The sequence below is a fragment of the Eublepharis macularius genome, chromosome 12, assembly GCF_028583425.1.
Source record: "Eublepharis macularius isolate TG4126 chromosome 12, MPM_Emac_v1.0, whole genome shotgun sequence".
In the NCBI taxonomy this organism is placed as follows: domain Eukaryota; kingdom Metazoa; phylum Chordata; class Lepidosauria; order Squamata; family Eublepharidae; genus Eublepharis; species Eublepharis macularius.
Genome location: NC_072801.1, coordinates 35614246 through 35641645, shown reverse-complemented (window position 1 = coordinate 35641645; position 27400 = coordinate 35614246). Strand labels below are relative to the sequence as shown.

The 27400-nt window shown below is 43.8% G+C and overlaps 1 protein-coding gene across 6 annotated transcripts in view; it reads left to right on the top strand.

Annotated features, from left to right (window-relative positions):
• The window catches only part of UBTF (upstream binding transcription factor), a 60222-nt gene that overhangs the window by 4369 nt on the left and 28453 nt on the right, over window positions 1-27400 (top strand). For 5 of the 6 annotated variants that reach the window (XM_054992208.1, XM_054992214.1, XM_054992210.1 and 2 more), the window contains exons 2-11: window positions 132-288; window positions 3336-3511; window positions 5012-5095; window positions 8241-8396; window positions 17388-17452; window positions 18396-18516; window positions 19976-20086; window positions 20398-20528; window positions 23791-23932; window positions 26393-26434. In XM_054992208.1, coding sequence (XP_054848183.1) covers window positions 231-288; window positions 3336-3511; window positions 5012-5095; window positions 8241-8396; window positions 17388-17452; window positions 18396-18516; window positions 19976-20086; window positions 20398-20528; window positions 23791-23932; window positions 26393-26434 — 1086 coding nt within the window. In that variant the 5' untranslated portion in view covers window positions 132-230. The remainder of the gene's footprint in view (window positions 1-131; window positions 289-3335; window positions 3512-5011; window positions 5096-8240; window positions 8397-17387; window positions 17453-18395; window positions 18517-19975; window positions 20087-20397; window positions 20529-23790; window positions 23933-26392; window positions 26435-27400) is intronic. The other variant, XM_054992213.1, reaches the window with a different exon arrangement.

The window sequence follows — 27400 nt, the reverse complement described above, 5'->3', positions numbered from 1 at the left end:
GGGTGTTGTTTCAGGGCAGTGTTGTGTCACAGCATTCTGGGTTTCCAGGGGGAAAGAATTGTCCTTGTTTCATTGCCAGGGGGAGGAACAGTCAGCAGATGGCATTAATTCTGGCTTCTTTGTGCTTTCAGGGTGAAAACTGATTGGTTGACGCCACCGTGAAGGGGGGAGAGAGGGAGCTTGAAGGGGGAGACCCAGACGGTGTCACCCTAGGGTCTGAGAGGTGGAGGATGAACGGAGAAGCGGATAGTCCAACTGATTTAGAAATGACAGCCCCCAAAAATCAAGGTGAGAAGGGACGCTTCTGGAAAAATCAAGTAGGCCTCCCTAGGGAGGAGTCAGCAAAACTGAACCCCGGGCTGCCCAGGTTCTGCCCTGCCCCTCTGCCACCTACCCCCGCACACACCGCTTTTCAGGAAATCCCCATATTTCAAAGAATACATGGATTGCCCATAAGGTTGCAGAGTCACATTTGACAGTGCAGTGGTGACCCCGGGTCTGATTCAGGGAGCTTTGCGTGGACCTAGAGGGGATGGGTGGACCTTGCTTGGGACATCAAAATACCTTGAACTGCCCCGTTGCCCACTAGGTATGATAATTCTTGAAGCAGATGCCCCTTGGTGCACTCGAACGTCACAGGTAAACAGAGACTTCTCCACAAGGGGCACGAATGCTCCTTGTTGCTGTGCTGATGCATTGGCCTCCTTCCATAGGATGTGGCAGAGCACATTTCAAGGCTTCCATGATTACCATGAAGTTTGAATGCAAGAGCCAAGGTGAAATGGAAGCTTGCCCTTTTCTAAACCACAACGAATCGGGGGGGGGGGGGGGTTACCCAGGTGCCTCTATTTGAATGTCATGAAAGAATGGAGTTTGATTCATGGAGGCAGTGGAGGAAGAATAAACACGCAACAAGCTCTGGTCCATCACAGACTCCCCTGTCTGCTGCCTGAATGCAGCCTTCCTAATCTCAGCTACTTGCTTTTGTGATGGGGAAAAGGGTTTCCAGGGAGGAGAGCGCCTATGGAAAAAAAAAGAAAATAAATCGCTAAACAAAGGAATGAGTCCTTTAAGCTTCTCCGCTATTCCTGCCAGGTCTCTTCACAAGAAATCCCAGATTTAACATCTCTGCAGGATTTTTTCTTCTTTTTATGCTGAAACTACGGTTTAGCAACCATTGCAGGTTTTGCTTGATTACAAAAGGAGCTTAATGAAACAAGGGCTTGCAGTTTATGCTATGTAAGCTGCCACCTGGTGTTCAATTTGTTATTATTAAAACTAAGAATTGCTTGCTGGGATTTGTAGTCCTTAGGTGCCTCCTTACTGTAATGAATCATATTCATAGTCATATTGGTGAGCGGCAGCTTTGGCATTGTTTTCGTAATTCCCGTGAAAATGGTGTTAACACACATTTTACGGGAGAATTTGATTTCTGCACAACCTTCAGACCCTTGCATTATGTTGTAAATTTCTTACTATTAACTCATGCATGGCCAGTTGTGTTCGTATTGAAGTCTGGCCTGTGTCTATTTTAGGATGGCAAATCTGACTCATTTTAATAGATGCAATGGATTGATTAAAAAGCTTTCTGCACTGAAACTGGCAGTGAACAGAAATTCTAAGGTTTGGGATTTTTTAATGGCTTGTGGATACATGCAGCCTACAAAGGGGCATTACCTGTGCCAGATTTGGTTTTTTTATAATATATAACAACTTCCATTACTTTCTCACTGTGACTCCAGGCAGATTACATTGTATGAAAAAAACACAGGTCAGAGTGCAAAGATCTCTAATGAATGAACAGTGCGGTGGGGCTAGGATTGAAGAACTGGAACACACTGCAAGCCAAAAGAAAAAGAAAATTGTCTTAAGGCAACCAAAAATCAATGTAGGCAACAAAACTGTCTCAAGTTTGACATACCAAACTGAAGAGAGGGTTACAGAGGCGGAAGCATCGAACTGCAATGAAGGGGTGCGGGTGTGTGATCTATACAATAAACATTACAGTATCCTGTAACACTATCCCTTACAGAAGCATCCTCCTTAGTTGATCCATTATACTGTAGATCTGATTCTTTTACAAGAATGTCCTCCTGAATGTTTCTGCTTTGTACTTGAACATAAAGCTGAGAATTAGAGCCAAAGAGAAGATGAAATATATAGCAAGAAAGAAGTTTTTAACCTTCACTAAAGCACAATAGCAGTATCCCTAGGGACACTTGGAGTAGAAATTGTACTTAATTCAGAGTACCGAGATTCCTTAATGTAGGAACAGATGTACAATGGATAATATAGTAATGATGTGTTTCCAGAACCACTCCACAGGAGCAGAAGTTTTTACGTATGTTAAGCAGCTGTTTACAAAAGAAATGAAGGCATGCCATGTGGTAATAAGTGCCTCCGGTTTGTCTAATCCTTTTGACAACTTAATCTGATGTATGTTCGTTTTTTTAATAGTTTTTTTTTCTGAAAAGGCATTTCATTACGTTTTATATCTGAAGCTAGTAGCTGTTTTAATACTGGTATAACATTTCATGGGAACCACAAGTAACAGCATCTGAAGAAACCATTGTTAGCTTGTTTTTTAAACCCAAATCTTCTGTCATACTGATACGATTTTTTTCATAAAGTGACATAACTGAGGGAAGCTTCCTCCTTTTCCCGCATTTTTAGAAAGGAAATTCAATTGTATTTATTTAACCATGTTTATTAACAATATTTATTAATCATCATAACAGCAGATTATAAAGAATTTTTAAAATTGACTCTAAAGATACTACTACTACTATTATTATTGTACTATCACCAGTGGTGTTCCAAAACTGGCATACTTGTATCATTGAGTATTTATTTATTTAACAAAATTTTCTCCTACCTTTCTGTCCTCATAAAGGCCACCATGGTGGCTAAAAAGTTAAAATACATGTAATAAAATCACATTTTAAATATGTTAAAGCCAACCGGAGCAATAACAACATATCATTAAAACAGTTAAACCAGAGCTAAAAACATACAAAGACATAAAACAATGAAAAATATTTACATAATCACATCATGATAGAATTTGGGTGCTCAGTGAAATATTTACAATACTCTAGATTTGTCTACTTACTTATTAAACCAGGATGGAACTCTATTTCAAAGGCCTTTTATCGATTTACTACTTAAATTTCCCAGCAAATTTATGTAATGGGCCAAAATATCCAGTTGGTTAGCAGTCTGAAAACCCGTTGTATACTTCTCCTCCTAAGGAGGCCACTCCAGGGCAAGCCCTAATCTTAAAAATGTCACAGCGGGCACCTGAAGGTTCTTTCCCCCCTGCTGTCTATTCCTAGACCGTTGGACCCAGGAAGACATGTTGACACTTTTAGAATGCATGAAGAACAACTTGCCCTCCAACGACGGGAGCAAGTTCAAAACCACCGAATCCCACCTGGATTGGGACAAAGTGGCCTTCAAAGACTTCTCTGGTGAGATGTGCAAGATCAAGTGGATTGAGATCTCCAACGAGGTAACCGTTTTCTTGGTGTGGCAAGGTCTGTGTCAGGAGACCTTGCTTTATGTGAGAAATGATGCTCTAGGTTGGGTGGGGCTTCCTGCTGACTTAAGTGGGATGCTGCTGTCCTCTCACTTTCTGCCCTGCAGAAAAAAAACTACAGGTCATTTCCTCCCTGGTCCTCTCTTTGGAGACCTAATTGCCTATTTTATCAAATTGTCTCCTCTTTCATTCACCTCTTCATCTGCAGTCTACCATAAAAATGCTTTTTGCTGAAAGGTCAGACCCTATGCCTTATGTTACTGCTCATTTTCTATAACTGTATCCTCTGACTGGTTAGTTTATTGTAGTAATTGTAGAAGATGTAAGTACTCCAAGAGGAGATTTATTCAAGACACTATTTCCAACTATGAAATTTCTCCTGCTTCAAAATCAGATTTTGAAGGGAGACTCCACAATGAAGCCATGGAATTAGAATTAATTTGCAAATTTGTAACTGGAAAATCAGACACAGCTGACCTTTGGGAATGGCTTTTGCTGCAAAAAGTAATCGCACGACTTTAGATATTCATGCGGTCTTTCTTGCATTGCTAATTTATTGGTGGCCACTAGATGGGAGTGGATCACACCTGAAGTTGGATTTATTGCTGCTTTGTATAGAAATGAGTTGCCCGCTGCAGTCTCCTTTTTTCCTGAGACTTCAGTTCTCACTGGGTCAACTGTTTCCTCTCTTCCTCCTTTTCTGTACCTAGATAAACTTGGAAGGTTGTGTCCTGCTGTAGTACACAAACGTTTGTATCACAATAAATGTATTAACCTTTAAGCAACCGTAAGACATTCACGGCACAATCTTATATGGAGTAATTCCCATCTAAGTCCATTGAAGTCACTGGGCATTTGCTAGAGTAAGTCTGCATATGGTTGCTCTATGCTCTATTTAGGTTTCTACAACACCTCTTGTATCTGCGTCTATTTAATGTGCATGTAATGTGCTAGATGTTGCACTAACCATGTGCCAGATGTTGCACTTGACAGTATCTCAGCCACACAGGTGATAATTAAGCCTGTCCATGTAATAATCATTTATCTGGTGATAGATTGAGCAAATGAAAGTAAAATTTGTGTATTACAAAAAATCTCAGTTTAAATGTCTTTTAAGAGAGATTAAAGAAAATGTCAGAACATTTCATATAAATTATCACTTGTTAGGAAAAGTATTTTTAAATGTTTTTGTTTCTGTTGACCTAGAATCAAAAATCTTTGGAAAATGAACAGATGCATCCTTGTATCTCAGCCCCAGTGCTTAAAGTTGGCCTTTACAGATTGAACAAATGAAGCTATAATTGATTTACAGTGCAGTCCTGCACCCACTGGTTTCAAAATCAGTGGGCATAGACTGAAGTAACTCTGGAGAGAACTGCACTGTTAATGTACCGGTTAAAATATGCAGCCTTAGAAATTATGGACAGTGCCATTTTCTCATACTCTCCTTTCTGCAACTTCTGGTTCTCGTAGGTGAGGAAGTTTCGAACCCTGACAGAATTGATTATGGATGCGGAGGAACACGTGAAAAACCCATACAAGGGCAAAAAGCTGAAGGTGGGTGTGGATTCATGAAAGGGGTGGGTCTCTGAGGGGTCTCTCTACTGCCAGGGGACTGAAATGTTATTTTTTTCCTTTGCTCCCATGGCACTACACAGTTTGACTGGTATGTTAACTGATCACAGAGTCTTTTCTTTCTTGTCAACCATTCTGTGCCTTTGGGATCATAACATCAAAAGAAATTTTAACTCCTCTCCTCATGTGCTCTCATATTTCATACGCTCTCTCACAACAGAAATGTAGTGTATGTTAATTAAGGGTGCTGGGGTTCATGAGACCCCAGCTAGAATGGAACAAAAGAAGAAATGTAGCACTCCAAGTTGCTAAGATCTAAAGCATTGTTTTTCAACCTATGGACCTCTTAATGAGCCATGTTTTTTGCTTATTTTTGGGAGGACGTGCTCATCAGGATGAAGTCAGTCAGTAGTGGAGATGATTCCTCCACCATCCTGACTTTTGTTTTATTCCTTCTGGTCATATTTGGCTTGTATTCTCTGGGGCTGCTGCCTGCACACCTGGATTTGACACCTGTGAAGTCAGAATTCTGGCTCCTTTGTGGCTCTTCTGTCACAGTTCAGGCCGTGCCTTTGATTTGAAGGTAGCAAACCCTCCCTGAGCGGATTGAAGCAGGGAGAGACAGGGAGACAGCCAACTCATGGGATAGATGTGCTGCTGAGCCCTCTGCTGGTTTGAATCATTCATTTATTTCTCACTGGTATCCTAAGTAGTACTCTGTCATTACTTGATAGTGTGCCGTGACTTTGGCTCTTGTTCCCTGTTCATGCTGAGCTAACAATGCCAAGGAGCAGGGACCAGTAAAAAGCCACTGACCCCAGGTATTGCTGCACCAGAATTGGCCTGTGGCAGTAAAACTGAGGCATGCCCTCCTGTAAGGAGTGTCCATTGACTGTGGTCCCATACCCCTGGAGATTGTCTGAGGAGCCATCTTGAGGATTTCCCACTATCCTCCAGTGCTGACTCAAAGACATTTTGAACCTTGGTAATCACAGTTGCCCTTTGCACTTTTGGAACATCTGTGTGTTCTCTATCACTCTTGAGCCTTGGCTGTTCCCTTTAACTACAAAAATTACATACAAATTTGTTTAGCAGACCTGCCTTCTAAAGCTCAGCTTTGCAAGTGAAGAAAGTGGCAGCTGGAGTCTGAGCTGAGTTTTGACCTAGGATATATGATTGATTAAGCAAAGCTGTAGAAATATATATTTCAGCAGGTCTCACATATTTTAAAAACACTGATAAATGGGAACAAGGCTCTGTGATCCAAAACTAAAAGAGGTTTCTAAGTGTAATTTTAAAATCTATAATCTTAACAGAGGAAATATTCTATATCTAATTCCTAAGTATGTTCCCACCATGCAGATCAAAAAAATATACATAACAGGGACAGGTATTTCTGCTAAGCTGAAAGAAGCTCCAGGTTTGCAGAAAAATCTCAAAAACCATTTTTAAAATTGGAAGGTTATCTCCCCCAAACCAGAAGAGTGAAATCCATGCACGCACAGACTTGAGGGGGGAGGGTTGAGAGGCATTTGAAGTTGCTATTGCTATAGTAATCCAAAATAGCATGCAACAGTGGAAGAGGGTAATGGGGCGGGGATACATGAGAGAGGGAATAGAAACTACAGAGATAAGAGGGTGGAGATGGAGAGCCAACAAGGGGGAGGGAAGAGTAAGCAGGGAAAGGGGGAAGGGAAGATTGGGTGTCTGGGCAGACAAGGGGGCTGGGAGAGAAAACGCACCCAAATCAGGCGAGTGGATAATGGCAGGAAGGGTATGTGGAGCTGAAAGAAAGTGTGAAAACAGCAAGGACGTCCAAGTGGTGGTGGAAGCAAGATTGCTCAGAAAAGAGAATACTGCTTTCCAGGAGTTCCCAACTTGTTAAACTTTCATAAAATCAGATGAAAAAGAAAAGGGGGACAACCTCCTCCCAACAGTACATATTCTGAGATGGGATGAGTCCCTCTTCCTAATGATGGGCAAAGATTTGCCAAAGGGTCCATTGAGGGCTGTGCCAGGGGTTGATCAGCAGGCTCTCAGAGAAGAATAAATTCATGTTTGTGTTACGTAAACAGTGGGCAACCCATTAAGAAATAGATGTTCTAAAGCAGGAATCTCCCCACCCACCCAGTTTGAGCTGCCACTTGGGAATTTTTGGTTAAGGTAGAGTCTATAGATGAAAACCAGGTGCTAATCTCACTTGGGTATTGTAGATTTCACCCTAATAAAAATTGTGCAAGTATTTAAAGAATTATAAATTTCAGCAGTTAAAAGATACAATACAGAGTTTATCTTACTGTTTAAATGCACCTTCCTTCCTTGCAAGTTATTAATCTTACTTGAAGCTGGGGACAGTTTAAAATAACAAACACGAGAAGAGACCTGGAAGAGAGAGGTAAAAAGAAACAACTACAGTATCCTCAAAGCCACCCCTTGATTCTAAAATCCTTTTGCATCCCACTCTGTGATGGGGATGTGGAATTTGCAGAACTCCAAAAATACGTTTGCTCACTTGAATTTGGATAGTTCACCGTGTGGCAAGGAACAAGTGCCGTACAGTAGGTTGTTACTGTTGCAGAAAGTTAAGCAAACAGAATGTTTTTCTGTTCAGTTTATTCCAGTAGCTACTTAAAATGTGTAGCATGCCCCATTCCAAAGGTTTGACCATTATTTCAGGAGTCCCCAACTATTGATACCTTCGGAATTCTGATGCAGAATGGTGGGTGCAACCGCAAAATGGCTGCCACAGGAGGCAGAGCCAAATGCAAAATGTCAGGGAGTGAGCCTAGTCAACATTTCAGGCAAAAGCTCTGCTTAACTGGGCGCCTTTTAAAAGTGAGCATATTGTTTAAAAGTATTTTCTTGCTTACACAACTTATCTTCAGACATGCATCGAAGTTCCTTATGCGTATGCATTTTTAAAAAAATCTGTATAGCCAATCAGAAGCATGCTAGCCCCACCCACTTTCTAAGAACACTTGGTAGCACCGGGAAAGTTGTTGGCAGGCACCGTGATATCCATGGGCTCCACATAGGGGGCCTTATTTCAAAGAAACTTTACAGTCTTTGGGAACTTGGTGGGCTTGAAATGTTATTTCTTCCCTGTGCCTCCCCTGCCCCCATTCAGAAGCATCCTGACTTCCCCAAGAAACCTTTGACCCCGTACTTCCGTTTCTTCATGGAAAAGCGAGCAAAATATGCCAAGCTGCACCCGGAGATGAGCAACCTGGATCTTACTAAGATACTTTCAAAAAAGTATAAGGAACTCCCTGAAAAGAAAAAGGTGAGCAACATTTGTTTTGGCAAGTACTGTGTGATCACGTGAGAGATACAATAAGTTTGTGTTGCTGCAGCAAGTGTCCTGCACGTTCACTTCCAGCAGAAGTTCTGCTTGCAGGAGAGAAACTGCTTAGCATCCCCAAAGGTCTGTTGTGGAGGAAACAAAGAGTTTTGCAGTGTGAAAAAACTTGTGCTTTCAGAAGAAACCGTGCATGGGGAAGAAACCGATTATTCCATGAAGAAGTTGGGGTGACACTGCTTGTGCTTCCTGGAAAAGGGCAGAGCACAGAAATTACCCCTTTCCTCCAAGATCTCTGGTTATCGCAGGACTTGGCAGCGGAGAAGGGGGATGAGTTACAACTGCAACTGTCTTAGATCGTAGGTCAAGATCAAATGTGTGAGCCCTTAATCCATTAGACTTGCTTTCTACTACATTGTGTGGCTTGGAACTGGAAGTGCTTGAGTCTTGACTTCCGCTTTGATGGTCTGTTTATGTGATGTGTTCTGAGATACTCTGCTCCCTGATGTCACCACAGCCTCTGAGTCAGAAGTCCCCAATCTTGTTAAGCTGGTGGTCTTTTTGGAATATTGAGGATAAAATGGCTGTTCTGCTATGGGAGGGGGTGTGGTCAACCACAAAATGGCTGCCATGGGGGTTGGGTCCAATCACAAAATGTTGGGAAATTCCAAGCCTGTGATGGAGGCATGAGTTTCTAAATGAGTGTGGCCTGCAAATACAACATGGAAGTTACCTGGGCTCTTCTAAGCACCTCCTGCTCCAGAGGTAGAATAAAGCCAGGACTGACTTCCTTCTTTGAGGAAGATGGAAGTGGGCACCAGTAAATACATCAGTGGGCACCAGTGGGTATTGCTACTCTTGTGACATTGGAGAGTCAAAGTAGAGGTTGAAATGTGGAAGCTGAAGGCAAACCGTATAAACAGCAGCCATATAAACAGTAGCATGGGGTGGGGGGGAAGCAGTGGTCTGAAGTATAGACCTCCCAAGAGAGCTGCAAAAAGCAGAGAAAGATCCAAGATACTCAGCATAGGATTGTGGAGAATCCTTTGTAAGATAGAGGTTGTTTATTTAGGATAACAACCCTGAGATAAAAAAACTTGCATTCTTAAAATGCAAAATTATCACCAGTTCTTTTTTGTGGTCTCTCTGCAGTCCCATGGCTGCATGGAGGGCAAACTCTAGGAAGTTCTAGAGTCTAGTACAAGAAGTGGTGCTGAAATCCCCTCTCTGAGGAAAGATACTATTCCTCTGCGCCGGACTTGAGGGAAGGATACATGCCTTACTTATGACTGTCACATAATAAATAAATTTGTGGTCATTCAAAAAACAGCTGAAACTGCTGTGGAGGGAAACTTGCTGCCTCTGGCAGCCATGACCAGTTTTGCCCTAAAGCCGAATCCTCCTTCCATTGCACTGAATTTACTAGGCAGTCTTGGGGGCTTCACGTCTCTAGACTTAATGGCTCTGCTTTCTTGGTTGCCCATCAGCTGGCTGACCTGACCTCATCAAATCAGTTTCCTTATGCTGAGTCATCTCAGCTTCCCTTGTCCTCTGCTGCCGGAGCCATACCTCCGTTCCAAACTGCAGCTCTTGGGAAAAAAGGGGACACATGGCCAACAAACATACCCCGTCCCCCAGTGTCTGAGACACAAGGCCCAAGGGATTTGAATGAAAAACCCTCCCAAATCAGGACTGCCACTGAAGTTATGGAAGATCCTGTCTTTCCATCCTAACTCTGACAATTCCATCTCAACGTCTTACTGATGTCACCTTAGTAACACCATGAAACAAAGTGCCAATATTGGTGGAACCAGTTCTCCTGTGTTTCTACACGGCCGTTGCAAGAATTGCCTCTCAACAAAGTGTCTCAAGTTGTCTGTCATTGTTTTTAAGATACAGAAATCTATTCTCATGCTCATGATGCCAGTCTCAGTGAAAATTGTACTGACCATCAGTAGAGTTCCTCCCCACACTGTCAACCCTTACAATGATCACAGAACTAACTCGCCACATTGTGCACTGGAAGACTGTTCCAAAATCATGACCAGACCTTTACCGGCAGCAATAGATGTTGCTAATTTAGATGTGATCATGCATCCTCTTATTTGTGGTATGATGGTGCTTAGAGGCATTAGTATTGACTCAGTAGTGGTTGAGAAGTTTATTCCCAGTGGTTGACCTTGAGGTCCACATCTGGTCATGAGAACTACCATCACATGCAATACAGTTCATCACTCCTTCCTTGCATTCCTCGTATTATACCCATTGCATCTGTGCAGCCTCCATTCCTTCGGTACTTATACAGTTTTATATAACTGTCACCTCTGTGGTAGGTCCTCTGTCCTCTACAATGAAACTGTTCCAGCCTTCAGTGGCAGCACTTACATATTGTTACCTCCTTTCTCCCACACAAATTCCCAGTGTATCTTCCAGTGCTGCCGAATCATCACCATTCATGACATAATTGCAACTACTGTAACCGAAACTATTCTTAAGTCTCCATTTATCTTTTCAGTAGTTATTCAGTCATCTGCTCTCCAAGGATGTTAAATGCCTTGCTGTGCACCCACTGATAAAGGACAGAAGACAGGACATTAGGGGCAGGATACTCCACTCGAGTTCAGCATTTACCATACATATCACCAACTCTTAGCCTACACATCTTACTACCATTATTATCTTTGGGAGCAGCTTACCACACCCTCTACAGCAGCATAAATATAAGCTTGTTAAAGCTATCCAGGAGGTATTCAAGGGTTTTAAACAGCAAGTTAATACTGTAAAACACTGTGTCAGTTACACCTTTAAAACCATGGTCCTCTCTGTAGCTTTACGTTGGCACACCTGTGCTCTAGTCCACTTCTCTATTGGGAGATATGAAATGTTGCATGGAAGACCCAGGCCTTTTTCATACTTCTACTGGCAAAAGGGCTTGAAAAGTTAAATAGTAATTTTAAAAAACAACCAGAAAACTTGTGGTCACCCAGTCATTCTCATTGTGCTCGTCAACCAGCTTGGTCTAGATCCTCCAATTGCTGTTGCTATTCTCCCCAGTTTTCCAGCTTTCAAGTTTGGAAGACAGTAGCCCTTCCTGCACCAGGGAAATAACTCTTCACTTTCCCTGAAGTCAAGTCAAAAGGCATAGAACCAGCTTGTATGTGGCTGTTTGCAAGTCTTGTGTTTTTGGTCAGTGTGGGGCCATTTTTTTTTAGTCCACACCATGCCAAAATGAGTTGCGATCATGAGTGCTTGGTATCATCACCGTTGCTGTCATTTGTGACATCACAGCACTGGCCCTGTCTTCCTTTTTTTTTTTTTTGCACGTGCACTGAATTGATGCATCAATGGTGCGCTAGATCAACCTGTTTCCTGCATTTTAGCATCTGCACGCCTCCTTTTGTTGATCCTGATTTGCCAATTTGCCTGTGCTCCTCTTTTTTTCTTTTAAGGAGTTCCACATACGATTGGCTGTAAGAATCACCTGTTGACCAGCCAAACAGTGGAACCAATAGAGGAAGTGGGAGGGGTGATTTGAGCGTCGACTTGAATTACTCGTGCAAACAAGGAAATGCCCTTTTTCAGAAACAAAGAGAAATTATATTTTTAATTTAAAGGAATTTTATTTTGAAGCGATCATCTCATTGGAGCAGCAATACATTGCTGACAAAGCTCCCTTCTTGCCTCCTTCTCTGTTGCCCCCAAGCATCTGGGATAAAAAGAGAATCAAAACCTCCATATTAAAATCTTTATTTCTAACACTTAGATATTTAGCCCCCTATATAATATTCCCACCCATGCCAAAGCAAAAAAAAAAAAAGAACTTCCCGTGTGCTTTGAAACCAACAATTCATTGATCATTAAATTTTTTAAAAAAGGGGAGGGGGGATGGAAAGGAGGGGAGGGAGTAGCTGGCTAGACAAGAGTAGCCAGTCACAATGCAGCGGGCTCACAGGCGGCAGGAGGGGAAGTGGGTGGAACACCAAAAAACGTAATAAAGAGTATGCACAGGGAAACTGCTGACCATAAAGTGGATTTTTTTAAAACATCGGGATATAAGTTCTCCCAGGAAAGCTGTGGAAAAGCCACATGATGTCCAGAGTGACTACTCATTGCAGCAGATCTGGTGTAATCGGTCACCACTGCAGTATGGGAACTGAACTGGCAAAACTGACCTGTGCAAATTTGGATAGTGTTCCTTAGTAGAAAATCCCCTTCTGTCGCAGACAAAAAAACTAGGCCAGAACCAAACTGCCTTTCCAGACCAAGCAGAGCCTTAAAACTTACTGCATCATACCCCATTTGCAACACAGTGTACTGTGAGAATATGCTGGTTTGACAGCCAAGGGTAGCCTTTGCTGAAAATGAAAGTAAAAATTGGCTGCAAGCTCATGTAGTATTACCAAGCTATCTTTGCCTTAAATGGCATTTGCCGGCATCCTTGCTACTGGTGCGTTGGTTAGTGCTTTCATGGAACACTGCCAGCAATTCTTGGGATGTGTGTATGGGTTTGACAGCTTCCCGGACCAGATTTCCTTCTCTCATCACTTCTACTTTCCTCAAAGAGGCTTGATTCCTTCTGCTGAAGGATGTTACAGAATTAGTTCCACATTCACAACATCAGCATTGATTTTATTCCTAATATTTAATGGTAATGAAAAAGGAATTGGGGAATTTCATATATCTACAGGTTTCATGGGAGCGAAAGAATCCTTGACGTGGGAGTTAATGGCTCATGTCCACAGACCTATAGAGTGCCTTCTTTGTCACAATCAGATCTCAGGAAATACCTGTATTTTACCATAGGAAATCACCATTACCAGTACTACATTCTCCTTTTTAGACTAGTTGCAGCTCTGTGAGTGTTTATGACGTGTGTAGCACAATTCCTGAGACAGCAAATCAGCCTTCATTTCATGTTACATAGATGATTGGCTCCTTGTGAACTCGAGTTGATAATGCCATGATTTACACACCTCCATCCATTTGCTTTGCACTTTGGTCTCCATATCTAACCACAGAAATCTTGCTCCAGCTACTGCTTGGCATTTGATTGGAAAAGATCTTGGCTCCACTGCGAGATGAGCCTTCCTACCCTGGGACTGGCCTATTTATTGTCATTACCCCCCAGTGAAACAGTACATAAATCAGTGGAAGCAACAGTCAACCTTCAACTTTTCTTCAAACTTACGTCAGCCACTACCTGTCTGTTGTAATGTTAGTTCATCTTCACGTGTGCTCATTCCAGCTGTGATTCTTATGTCACTGTAACACCGTTGCTGTTGCCCTTTTGTTGGTGGGTATACTCTTCTGATCTGCAATGGAGTGTACCATTCCATCCTCCAGTACTGGATGTTGCTGTCACAATTAAGCTATCTGGGTTGGAGAGCCTACTGTACGGACCTTGAAGTCAGTGGCCCACTGCCCCTTGCAGTAGCTGAAATACACATCATTTGTCTCAATCAGCTTCTGGTAAGAAATGTATATGCATTTTTCCTTGAACTTCATGATGCCCCTGTTCACATTATTACAGTTAGTAGTATAACATTTTAAGTCAGTGGTACTCATTCTGCTACTCATGAAGAGCCACATTCAGTTCCCATCAGTCAAAAGAAGACCATTTACTTCCATCCTTGCCATGGTGCTTGCTCCTCAGGGAGGCTCGTGGTTTACCCTTTCCTCCAGAAGTAGCTGTTTCAAAGTGGTAACCAGTTGGCAAGCCATAAGATCCATCAGGCAAGGGCCTTGCTCACTTTCCTGAAACATGGAGCAGATGCCATATTGAAGAACAGTGCTCTGAAGAGTCACAAAATTGCATATCAAAGAGCCAGTGTGGCTCCCGAGCCACTGAGTAGCGCTCTTTTATAGAAATGAACTCTTCACACCATTGCTAGATCTCTCCTCGCTAACATCCTTCTAGGAGCAGACTGTCGAGGCAAATGCACTCAGCTGATGTGGCACAGCGGTGCAGAAATCCTTGCTATCTCAGCCTAGTTTTCTTGAGTGAAGTCCACCAGACTTAGACCCCTTTGCTACACACCTATAAAAGTGAATGCTACACACCTATAAAAGTGAATGTGCAGCCAGTGAAGTGTTGGAAAGAACTCCCTGGGAAATGCTCTCCTCCTTTGAGGGCAGCACCCTCTATACGCGTTCCCACTTCTCCCCCTACTCACTCCAGTATTTGTAGCGTTGTGCTGGACAAAGCATTCCTCATTCTGATAATTCCATGCTGGCCAGGGCAACTTCTTCAGTTGCTTAGGGGCCAGAATCACCACCTATTCCACTACAGCCATCTCTGCCACAGCTGGAGGAACAGGTTTTATCCAAATGCCGTGATGCTGATGGCTTGAGGAGCCATTCCTTGGTACGTTTCCCACCATCTTGTCTGCGACGAGCTTGATAAGCTAGAAAATCATATACAGCAAATTAGAAATACTTACCATGCTCAGCAGTCACTTCCCCCCAATCTAGCTTCTGTGTAGAGGTGCTGATATATATTCTTCATCAACAGCACTTGGAACAGTGTCTATTCACTAAAAGTCCCAATCAGTTGGCAATTTCTACTAACTTCATTCAAGCTACAACCAATTTGTTGTTTTCTAATTCAGTGATTGAAAGGTTTCTAAAGGGACTTGTCCAGTTGCACCCTGTTGTTCAGAACCTCAATCCCATCCCAGTCCAGGCATGGAATTTCTCCTGGGTTCTGTCAAAGGTACTAGGAGAACCTTTTGAGCCCTATGTAATACAGTACCTTAGATTTTTAATTTTAAAACTGCTTTCTTCGTAGTTGCTCTGACTATGAACTAGGCTAGTGATCTTTGTGCTACAACACGTGACCTTCCATATGTGGTTTTCCATCAGAATAAGGTGATACTTCATATTGAAACTGCCTTTCTGCCAAAAAGCAATTTCTGTGTTCCGCCTATCTCAATATACTGTTCTGCCAGTTTTCTTACCTAATCCCCTAGATGACAATGAACCATATTTTAGATGTATGAGGAGTTTTGTTTTGTTCCTTATAACATGCTGAGGATTTCAAAAAAGAGGACCATCTTTTTTAAGGTTATAGTCAAGAAAGAGTTCCAAAGTGTCTACGCAGAGACTGGCTGAGTGAATTATCTTCACCGTTTCTCTGTGCCATCGATTTTCATGCCAGTTTCTGCCTCAGCATGCCAGAGTTTATTGAACTTGGATCACTTTCTACATTAGCTGCCTTTCTCTGTGTGAGGTCTGCAGAGGTACAATTTGCCCCGTATCCTGAAAACCTCTCATCATGCCCATGACAGATGCATTCTCAAGTTTTATTGCAGTCTTTCATTTCCTGAAGCTGGGAATAGTAGCACCACCAAACAGATCAGTTTGCTGGTGACCCATATGTAGGATTGCTCAGAGATCACCAAGAAGAAAACAGGGTTCCTTGCCTGTACTCGCTCTTCTTTTTAGTGGCTGTCCATGTAGTCATACAGCGCATCCTCCTTTCCCACTGCTAGCATCTTACTAGCTCTTTGAAAGAGCTGCCAGTGTGAAGGCACTAACCCCTTTCCTCAAGGTATGCATCATGGGAGAGCACCCTTCCTTGGGGAGGGGATTTGAGCACCAGTTCAGGGGCTAGAACTGTAGAATATGCTGGAGTTGATTTCTGTGCTAGTGCAGAACCCAGTTGTGGAACTATGCAGATGACAAGTCAGAACCTCAGTTACAGGTAGACAGTCTATTTTTATTTGGTGTTCATTAGGTAAGGGGGAAAGGACACCTCCGCAGGATTGGTGCTTGACTTTATAGCAGTGTCTGAACACTTTCTGGTCCCCTTTTGATGATGTTATCAAGCATTTGATTTACTATCAACAAAACTTCCAACTATTTCTCCAAAATTCCCTCTGAAACTTCCTCAAGTGTAACTATGATTTTTTTTCCTGCCATGTTTGATGACTGGCTACTTGGAAGTCCTCTCAGCCTGACTTACTCAGAATCCTGTAAAATTCTCTTGTGATCTCTCATGTAGGATAAGAGATTAAGTTAATCAATCTAGAGAATTAAAATTAATTATTGACGTGTTTTTATCTTGAAAACAGAACCAAGGGGGTGGGAGGGGAGAGACTTCTGATTTATACCAAATGCCAAGTTTATTCAAGCCTTTTAGGACCCCCCCCCCCCGCAGGAGAAAGCTTGGGAAATTGTTGATTCCTAAATTACAGCCTTACTTATGTAACCCATCACAATGCACAGTGTTATCCTGCCTTTTTTGTTGAGGAGCTGCAGCAGCATGTATGGATCTTAAGGTTGCCAACCTCCCAGGGTGGTGCTGGAGATCCACCCGAATTACAACTAATCTCCAAGCTACAGAGATCAGATTCCCAGGAGAAAAGGGCTGTTCTGGAGAGTTGGCTGTATGCATTATACCCTAATGAAGTCCTTCCTTCACCACACCCTTCCCAACCCGGAGTTGGCAACCTAATGGTCTCTCTGATCATGTTAACATGGCACAGGGATTAGTTTGCCACTGTGGAGGCCACAGCAATATTGTAATGGGGGACGGGACTTCTTGGGAGAACCTTCTCTTCCTGGGCAGCCATCTAAATAGCCAGTCGCTTGGGCTAAATCACAGTTACCCTAGGCTGAGCAGACCATTTACTACCTCATCTGCTTGCCTGCCCCTTGCACCACTATTTATATGCTCCTCCCTTTCCTACAGGCTAACAATGTTGGAGAGGTTGGTGCTGTGTTTCCTGGCCAGTTGTGTGGTTACATAGTTCTAGCAGTGAAGGTTTGGATTACCAGGATAGGAGATGGGCACCTCTCTCTTCTTTCCAGCACATATTATTTAACATGGCAGTCAGCAAAGAATTATTCCTCTTTGACATCTCTTGCCTTATGTCAGAGGACTGGTTGTTTGTGGTCGTTTTAGAATCTTGTTGCCGCTTTCCTCTTCTTCACTGGCAGACAACCTAATTTAAACCTCCCCTTTCTCCCTTTCAGATGAAGTATATCCAAGACTTTCAGCGAGAGAAACAAGAGTTTGAGCGGAATTTGGCAAGATTTAGGTAAAAGTTACCTAAGCAACAGTTTCTTTATTAGCCTCGCATGAATTGCTGTTGTGAACGTATGTCCCTATAGCTATATAGCCTTTGTGACAAGGATGTGCAAGGGAAGGGGGAGTAATAATGGATATGGTGGGGAAGAACAAACACATCCTCAAGGTTTGGCTTAAACAGTTGGTTCCCTGTTCCTCCACAGTTTGATTCCCCACTGCTCTGCTTGAAGCCAGCTGGGTGACCTTGGGTCATTTGCAGCTCTCTCAGCCTCACCCACCTCACAGAATGATTGTTGTGGGGATAATAACAACACACTTTGTAAACTGCTCTGGGTGGGTGTTAAGTTGTCCTGAAGGGCAGTATATACGTTGAATGTAGTTGTTGTTGTTATTATAATAGTTACAGACCATAGCAACAAAGAAACTCAAGTTTCTGAAAGCTTTTATAGGAATAAGGACTCCCACGCATGTAAATAATTTGGATATGAATATTTAATATTTATTTACTTAATATATGTCCAGTCTTTCTCAGCTTACATCATTCTCTTCTCCATTTTATCCTCACGGAAACCTTGTGAGGGGGAAGAAGGGGAATAAGAATATTCAGAATCAACTTTAACAAGGGAAGAAAGTTTGATAGCATTTCCCCCTTCCTGGCCAAAAAAACCCTCCCCACTGTCTTTGCACTGGTTGTTTAGGAGACTTTGGAGTGTTGTTTCTGGGCATACATACCATCTCTTTCTTTGAGGCTTTATGAAAGGGGACTACAACCACATTTCAGTTTTCTGGCAGCCTGCAATCTAAGGATGCCTCTCAGAATTTGGGGGGAGGGGAGAAGTAGGGTGTACGGAGCTTTAAAGAGATCAGTATGTGAGTGTCTCTTTACATTGACATATTATTGCAGCCTCCTTACCTTTCCCCCACCTCCTTTTTCTCACCTCTGCCCTGTGAAGGGAAGACCATCCTGATCTCATTCAGAACGCCAAGAAATCTGACATCCCTGAGAAACCCAAGACTCCTCAACAGCTTTGGTACACTCATGAGAAGAAGATCTACCTGAAAGTGCGTCCTGATGTAAGTCATTCCTCCTGGGTTGGTAACTCTGCAGCCAGGGTGGGCAAAGGGGGTTTGGCTTAAGGCAACATGTCGACTGGAGGAGAAGGCCTGGAAGCTCCTGAGGCCAGAGGTAAGGACTGTTGCTGAGAGCCCCAAGGGCAGGGAAAGAATTGAGAGCAACCCTGGACATTCTTTGCACCTAAGCAATATGGACATCGCGACTGGAATAAGTTATGCCCATCATTTTTTGGTTGTCCCACTTTTAAAAGGGGAACTATGAAGGCTGTTTCCCCTATTTAACAGCATAAAGTGTGCTGTATTGTAGGAGGGAAACGGCATGTTTGAATGCTTCCCCATCAAAAACAAGAACGCAAGTAGGAAGCTGCTCCTGCTTTGCCCTTTTCACATTTGTTTTTTTTCCCTATGTGCAGAGGAAGTTTTTTTCAGCATTCACGGCCACTAAGCAGCTCCAGCCAGGAAAAGCTTTAGCGCTTGGTTCTGCTGGACTGCTTGTAACAGAACTGGAGAACGGTCAGGGTTAGAAAGTAACTGGAATGATTAGGTAGGTGGAGAAGCCCCTTCCTCGAGGTGGGAAGGCTTATGATGCTTGGCCTTGTTAGTTTAATGAAAACCGACAGGGGAACATAAGAGTTCCTGAAATCATGAGCTCAGGTTCCTTTTTAAGTGAATATGCTTCAGGGCCATGATGAATAGAAGGTACAGGACAGACAAAAGGAAAGAAACAATTTTTTGTTTCCAGAACTATCCAGGGAAACTCACTGTGACTGGATATTTGAGGGTTAGCCATGTGCATAAATGGCTTTTAAAAGAAAGGGACAGACTTGCAGAGGGATATGGTTAGCAGTGAACTTGAGCCAGAGGACATAACACCACTGCTGACTGATTGCTTGGGACAGTGAAGAAGACAGGGCTGCCTCCATCTTGCCCTGGAGGCATCTCGGCAGGCTGCTGTAGGAAGCATATTGTTGTGCTTAAATGTTTGGTTTGACCAACAATAACTATTCTTAACGTTCGTATGCAGTATTCGCATGCAGTTTGTTTGGCTTAATGTGCTTAGGTGTCTGTAAATCAGTTTTTCCAGATTATATTGACCTGGTCAGAAAGAGGAGAATAAAAGGATGGGAAGGACATGAGAGCCTCCCAAACTTTTCTCCACATGCCTTAGGAACACTCTTTATGTGTAAAAATTCACAAGGTTCTTAGGATCCTGAATTTGCCCCTAGATATCCGGTTCTTAGCTTATCCTACGCCCCTGAACGTGGGCTTGTAGGTTTCCTTTGTAATGAGGCACTCTGCTTTCCTTTAAAATATCAGGAAAGCATTTTTTTTCCAAATTCACCTTCCCAAAGCTTAGCTTAGTTTACTGTTTCACCACCAGGGTGGGCAGTCCCCCCTCCCCTATTTTTTTCCTTTTTATCTACCTTTTTGTCCCCCCTCACCCACCTGGGTTTTTCAGGCCACCACGAAGGAGGTGAAGGAGGCGTTGGGCAAGCAATGGTCTCAGCTCTCGGACAAAAAAAGGCTGAAATGGATTCATAAGGCTCTGGAGCAACGGAAGGAGTATGAGGTAGGGAACACTCAACAGTTCCCCTCCATCTTCTCCCCCCTGTGCTCAGCCCGGCCTTGTCGCAGCTGTGGAAACCCAGCCGCGCTCCGAGAGCCGACTTGCAGGTGTCTCCCAGCCAGTCTACGGGGAGCTGCAATGCGACTCCCCGTCTCTGGTTGGCAAGGGTGCCACTTCTGCCACCAAATGCTGATGTGGTCAGTTGATGGTGGGTTCTTTCCTAACCATGCCACGGCCCTAGAGCCTAGAGAGGGTTTTTCACTCATCCCAAAATGTCTGTCGTTTTAACCCTGCCTTTTGTTTGCTTTCCACAGGAAATGATGCGGGATTATATCCAGAAACACCCTGAGGTAAACATTGAAGAAGGAGTTCCCCGTTCCACATTGACCAAAGCTGAGCGGCAGTTGAAAGACAAGTTTGATGGGAGACCCACCAAACCCCCTCCGTAAGTTGCTTGGGCCTGGGAAGTCGGGGAGGGGACAAAAACGGGGGGTGCTATCTGGCAGAGTTTTCCCATGCAGACAAATCTAACTCCTCTTTCCTAACTGCATGCTTGGAAAATGTCTCCAGGTAGGAGTGGGGCATCTGTTGCCGTGGCATGTTCTGTCTAGTAAGTGTGGTAAGATGATAGTGGTGGAGTGAACAGGAGGGTCAGACTTGAACCAAGGAGAACGGCATTCAGATCCTTGTTTCAGCTTTGAGCCAGTTAAGAGCCCACCTCACAGGGATGTGGTGAGGAAAAGGGGCAGAGGGGAGAGAAAAGCACCAGGTAGGTCAACCCAAGCTCCATAGAGCGGAATAAGAATGATTGCCAGGACGTGACTGTAATTTCCTCTTGTGTGTGATTGCTTCGCTAAAAAAAACAGGTCTTGCTATTGGTACCACAGTGAAGGTTCCAAATTTTGTGGGGTGGTGCACTAGACAATGCCCCCGCTCCCCCTGCTAGTGGTCCAAGATTTAGAAGAAGGAAAAGGAATTAGCAGGGATTCCCATTCTTGTTTGCACTCAGGCTTATTCTAAGAGACAAAGGTCTGTCCTCAGTTTCTCCCTCCTCCTGCCTCTTGTATGGCCTAACTTCTGGGCAAGTTGTAGGTAGTGCTCCTGACTAGGGGGTCTTGATCCCTGGTTCTAGTAGCATCATGATCCCCTAGTCCTGTTTTAGCCACCTGTTTTTGCCTATGACAAACTGGTTTCTGGGGATGAATGTCATCTCTCTTGATCCCTTGCTCAACGCTGTGTTGTGCTGCACCCTTAAAAAAAATTGATTTCTGCACCTGGGTAATCCAGATTCCTTATCAAGATGATGATAATTCTGGAGCTAATTTGTCTAAGTTTTCTTACGTTTTGTAAGAGGTTCACAAATACGGATCCTTCATTTTTAAAAAAATGGAAGTGTGTGTGTTGGAAAGAAAACAGTTTCTCCTTGACATTTAGTGTTCCATTTGAAGGATAGTTTTGGGTTAGATAAACCTGCCCCACGTTTTCCCTCCTTCTAAAAAGAATCCCCTAATTAATTGGATGGTACTTTGTTTAAACTGCTGATTATCAAAGTATTTCAAAAACTTCAAGCGGCAGGTGCCATTTTAGGGGAGGCATTCCTCTTCTTCTGCCCTCATGTAAGAGGGGAATGCCTCTTCTGAATTGTGCCTACTGTGACGTATGCATGCCTTATCAAAAATTGAAATAAGGAAGGCTTTTTTTCTCTGGAGGTGTGTTATACATGCACATTCAGCCTGAGTTGCAGCTCCCCATTCAGGGGTACTGAAGAGAGGGATTGGAAACGTTCATCCTTCTCCTCAGCCAGCATCTGTTACTCCAGTCATCCCTGTCTGCAGTCTTCTGCCATGGTTGAGGCTGGTGCCCTCAGACAGAGGGCCAGAGAACTCTGTGGGAGCTGTTGAGAACCAAGCCAGGTCCTGTCTGCATTGTCTCTCCCTGGGTTCTGTTCTTGGCCACTGTTAAGGACTGTGGTAGGCATGGCTTTCAATATTTATTTACAAAATTTCTGTCCCACTTTACTGCCCAGTCAAGGCCACCAAGGCAGCTTCATATCCTGTCATCCCATACCAGCACTTCTTTTAGCTCAGGGGAACAAAAAATAATTTAAAAACAGCTTGACAAGATCTGACTTTCTTCTGGCATTAGTACAGAGTGGCTGCCCATCTCTCCTTTTATGGCAACTTGTATTTTCTTTGTTTTGCTCAAGTACAAATGCAGTTAGTTGCCTTCTCCCCCCGCCCCATTTTTGTGGGCATTCTGAGAGCAGCCATGACCTCTTTGTTCTGTCAGACCACTTCCCCTTCCTCAGCATCAGTGTCTTCAACACAAGTTCTCCTTGAACCTTCTACCTATATTTTACCTATGCTGCTTGAATTGGAAAGGTAGCCATTCTTTGCAAGCTTTGACAGGCCTGGAACCTCTTGCTGGGCTTTTTTTTAACTGCCACTATGTGGGCAAAAGAGAGAGAGTTTATGTAGGCCAATCCACACTATTTACCTGGACCGAAGAATTCTATACAGGTATCTATGTATTCATAGTTTATTCATTTTAAAATGTGTATTTATGTTATTTATAGTCTGTCTTTCTCACTGCTTGCCTCCAGAAATATCCTGGAGGCAATTCTCAAAGTAAAAACAACGCATATAAAATTATCATTATAAAAGCAAATTGTAAAAATAGCACTAAGCAGCTGAGAAATAGTCATGAAGCAACCCTCTGGCTAGGAGCAGGACATAAAAAAGAGGGCCCTTCAGTTAATAGTCTGGTTAAAGAGAAATATTTTGTCTGGGAACTTAAAGGACCACACAAGCTTAAAAGCAGAGGACATTCTAAAGGGAAGTTGCCACCACTAAAAAGTCTCTGTCTCAGTTGCCATCTGCCTCATTCTCAACAAGCAAGAACACAGAAAGCAGGGGTAGAGGATCGATTGGTGGGCTGCACAGTCTGGCAGGAGTGGGCAGTCCTTCAGTTCTCATCCCCACCACTGTATAATTCCAAGATATTCACGTATTTTTACAACTTGATGTTTCTATCCATCCTTAGGGTGAGTAAGAATTTAACAACCATACTTTTAAAAAACATCTGGTGTTGTCTTGAGTGCCTAAAGAATCCCTGCAGTTAAAAAGACAAGCAAAAATTTGGCTTGAAAATAGCCTCTGCTCTTAACAGGCCCCGTGTCGCAGAGTGGTAAGCTGCAGTACTGCAGTCCAAGCTCTGCTCACGACCTGAGTTTGACCCCGGCGGAAGCTGGGTTCAGGTAGCCGGCTCAAGGTTGACTCAGCCTTCCATCCTTCCGAGGTTGGTAAAATGAGTACCCAGTTTCCTGGGGGCAAAGTGTAGATGACTGGGGAAGGCAATGGCAAACTACCCCATAAAAAGTCTGCCAAGAAAATGTGATGCGACATCCCCCCATGGGTCAGTAATGACTCAGTGCTTGCACAGGGGACTACCTTTACCTTAACAGGCAGGAAAGTTGTGGAAACTGGAACAAAACTCTAGGGGTGGAGGTTCTCTTTTCCAAGATAGCTTTGCTTATGAGGGCTGGTAAACTAAGCATCTTTATGTACTCTGGTTGCCTAGAGTTAGCCCACCTGTGGTTGCGGAAAATCACTTTGAGTGCTGATTGTGTCTGTTTGTACTGTTTAACATAAGTGTCATATCACTCAATGGATGGGGTGGTGCTATATAAAGACAAAATATTGTTTTAGGAATAGTTACTCTCTTTACTGTGCTGAGCTGATGGCAAACATGAAAGATGTCCCAAGCACAGAACGGATGGTGCTCTGCAGTCAGCAGTGGAAGCTTCTTTCCCAGAAGGAGAAGGATGCTTATCACAAAAAGTGTGATCAGGTGAGCCAACGGCCTTTTGGTTCATGTGCATGAAAGAGGGTGGGGATTGCAAGTGTTGCCCAGGGCAGAGGCAGCTAATGTCTTTGTTTCCTGGTTGTGTATATACAGAGGGTAGCGGATTTCAACCTTTCCACTCACAGGTACCACCTCGCTGCAAGCATGCATCAAGAAATCATGACATCAGTCATGTGAAAGGAAGGGGGGGTGTCAGAATTGTGACCATAGTGTCAGGACCAGAAAAGAGCTGGGCATTGGGAACAGAATCTGAGCGCCAGAAGGTGTACCCTAGTGAGGAACAAGCCAAGGATCAGTCCTGTGGAGGACTTCTCTCTGCCGCTGAGTGATCTCTGCTGCCTTGCTGATCTTCTCTTGGCACCTTGCTTCTCCACACAACCACCCCCCCCACCGAAAAGGCAACTCTGTAGGGGCTTATGACCCACTAGAGGAACCTGACCCTTGGGCTTGGGGCTGCTGCTTTTTAGGCCTTACTTCAGAGGCTCCAAATAAGTTGATTTGTGACAGGCACAACTCTGGCTTTTTGACAGCCATGTGTTCTGCCTTTCTCTTCCCTGTTGTGTGGTGTGCCAAGATTAAATGTGGAGATCCTTCAACTAACTACAGTTTTTGTGATGTTTCCATGCAGGCACCTTAACAAATAATTTTGTATCTTTGCCTGTAATTAAGATTCTTACCCATAGTTCAATTCTGGTTAAAGATTCTGGTTACTAGCGAAGAAACCAAATTGAAGTTATTTGGACATTTTCAGTCTAAGTATGCCACATGGGCGAAGATGAGGTGTTGGGACTCGGGAGAGCACAGATTGATGAGAAACCAGGCTTGTGCCCTTTACAAATGAGGGAATTTAAACTCTTAGTTTGTTTGTAAAATGTGAATGGAGCCTAAAGCCGGTTTTGGTTGCATTTGGATGCCCTTCTGCTGATACGAGATTAGTTTGCCTCTGGTTGGTATGAGAATGGCTTCAGTTAATTGGGCTGTCTCCTCCAGTTTTCCAGTTGCATACTAAATGCCATCTTCTTCAGTATCTCAGCAGGGTGCAAACAAATTCCAGTAGCCAGTAGCTGCATGGAATTCTGCTAAGTGGAGGTTTGTCAGCACCAGGCACAAACAGCTGGTTAGCTCACACACCCCATTTGCAATTCCTGCTTTCTCTACCAGGCAGTGCTTGACTGAAAATTTCCAAGTTTGATCATGCTTCAGTTGGCTATGACTTCTGACTGCAGGTGCCACAGCAAATTGGAGTTTGTTTACTACTCACAAGCCAGATTTAGAATAACTCCTCCGCCGCCATCCACCCAAATGAACCTTTCCTTTGATAAGTTAGTTGCTGTCCCGTGTGTGTCTCCCCAGCAAACTGTGTTTCTGGTTTAAAGAGACTCACAAATGGCTGAACAGTGTTGTTCCCTCCTCCACCTCTGGAAAGAGTCTAGCATGGAGAAGTGTTAACAAACAGAGCTCTGGTTTGAAGTAGCCTTGGGACAAATTTAGCTTCATTGAGGGAGATGTGCTTTCTTTAATGGTGGGCACGGACCGGAAAACGGACCAAAATTTTACATGGACTGGTCCAGTTCAGCGTTCGTGAATCGGTGGGTTGTGGGGATGCGTGTTTTCCACAAACCCCATGATTTTTGGGCTGGTCCATTGGTTCGTAATTCCAGACATCCCGGTGTCTTCCCCGGGGGAAGCTTTTAACCACCCCCACCCCCACTGGTGGAGCCCAGCAGTCAGCTGGAGCAAGGGTTTAAACTTTAAAGCATTCCCCCTTGCTCCTTTGCTGCTTGCAAGCAGCGTGGGGGGCATTTTAAAGTTTAAATCCCCTCCTTGCTCCAGCTGACTGGCGGAGCCCGCCAGACAGCTGGAGCAACGGAGCAGCCTCCAAGCCACTTGCAAGCAGTGTGGAGGGCCCTTTAATCCCCCCCCCCACTCCAGCTGACTGGTGGAAACAGAACCTGACAGAGAAACCAGCGCAGATGGACCACAGACCAACCGGTTCATGAACTGGGGCGGGTTTGTAAAATGTCCGTGGTCCGTGGGTTTTTCCCAGTCCCTGCCCACCTCTAGCTTTCTCTATCCCTGGCTTCTAACAAAATGCCAACTTTGGTTTCCCTTGTTGTTCCACGTTCCTGTTTTACCTCTGGGGTTGGCAGAGTAGCGCAGGGTAAAACCCTATTTGCTGGGCTGCGTTTGACTGAAAGACTGCTAGTCGCTGACCCTCATAGTATGGTCCTAAAGTCATTAAGCCATGCGCTTTTTCAAACAGCTGCTGACCCATTATGGCCTGACATCTAAACATCTGTTAGTCTGGAAATTTGCCTCCAGCAGTGCTGTGAGACTGTTGGTGTTTGAGTCAACAGATCTGGAGTAGAAGTGGGAGCAGGAGGTAGCAAAATTTCATGCTACATCTTCAGGAGCTGACCATTTCTTGCTGTTTTATCTCTGCAGAGAAAGAAAGACTATGAAATTGAGCTCCTGCGTTTTCTGGAGGTGAGTTTGCTCCTGCGAAATCTGCCAGTTATCTCATTGCTGTCACTGCCCCCCTCTTTGGACTGTTTTGATAGTCCCTGTTGTTTGGCCCAGCTAGGAATATGGGTTTGGATATAGGGGTGTTTGGGGCCAGCAGCCCTGAGAGAGCCTCTTATGAGCAAATGCAAAATTCGACCTTGTGCCAAAATAAATGATGCAATTTCCCATAACACCATTTAGGGCCTTGTACAAAAAAGATAATTGGGCATGTTTCAGCCAAAGCGAAAAGTTTGGGGGCCTGGTGTGTAGAGTGGGAGTAATTGATGCACTGCGGAGATAAAACTGGTGAGTCTAGTCAGAAGCAAGTTGCTAGGCCTCAGGTAGGAGCAGGTCAGGATTATACATACCGTTATCTGTTCAGTAAAGTAGGAGCTATGTAAGCACATATTTAATTCTCAGATTGAAATAATTGGGGCTGAATAGAATTAATTGATTTTAGATGCTTTTTGGGCACAGTGTGATTTATAAAATATTATCAGCCTGGTGAGAGCTCATGAGGAATCACGGAAGGGGATACACTTTAACTCCCAAGATCTCCCCCTCCTCTCCCAAGATTCTGTAAGTTCTTAGGAACTTGAGCAAGCCAACTTTCATTCCCCCCCCCCCGCCCCCGTTACCTGATTCTCAGTTAACAGTGAATCCAATCATTCTCTAAGGAGCCTTCCTCCCAACAGAAGAGCCATTTAAGTTGAAAGAAGGCTCCTTAGATTGGAGGAGAGCTTTAAACTTGATCCAAAAGAAAAGGTAGGGCACAAAATTTTTAATAAATAAATAAACTTTGCTCAGTGGAGTGGTAGAATAGGGGTAGGATCCACCCCAACATTCTGTGTCACCTGTAGCATATTTAGCCCTCATCGGGCCATTGCTGGGTCAGAACAAGTTATTTTTCTAATACTTGTGGCATCCTCCAGGTATGCCATTTGTGTG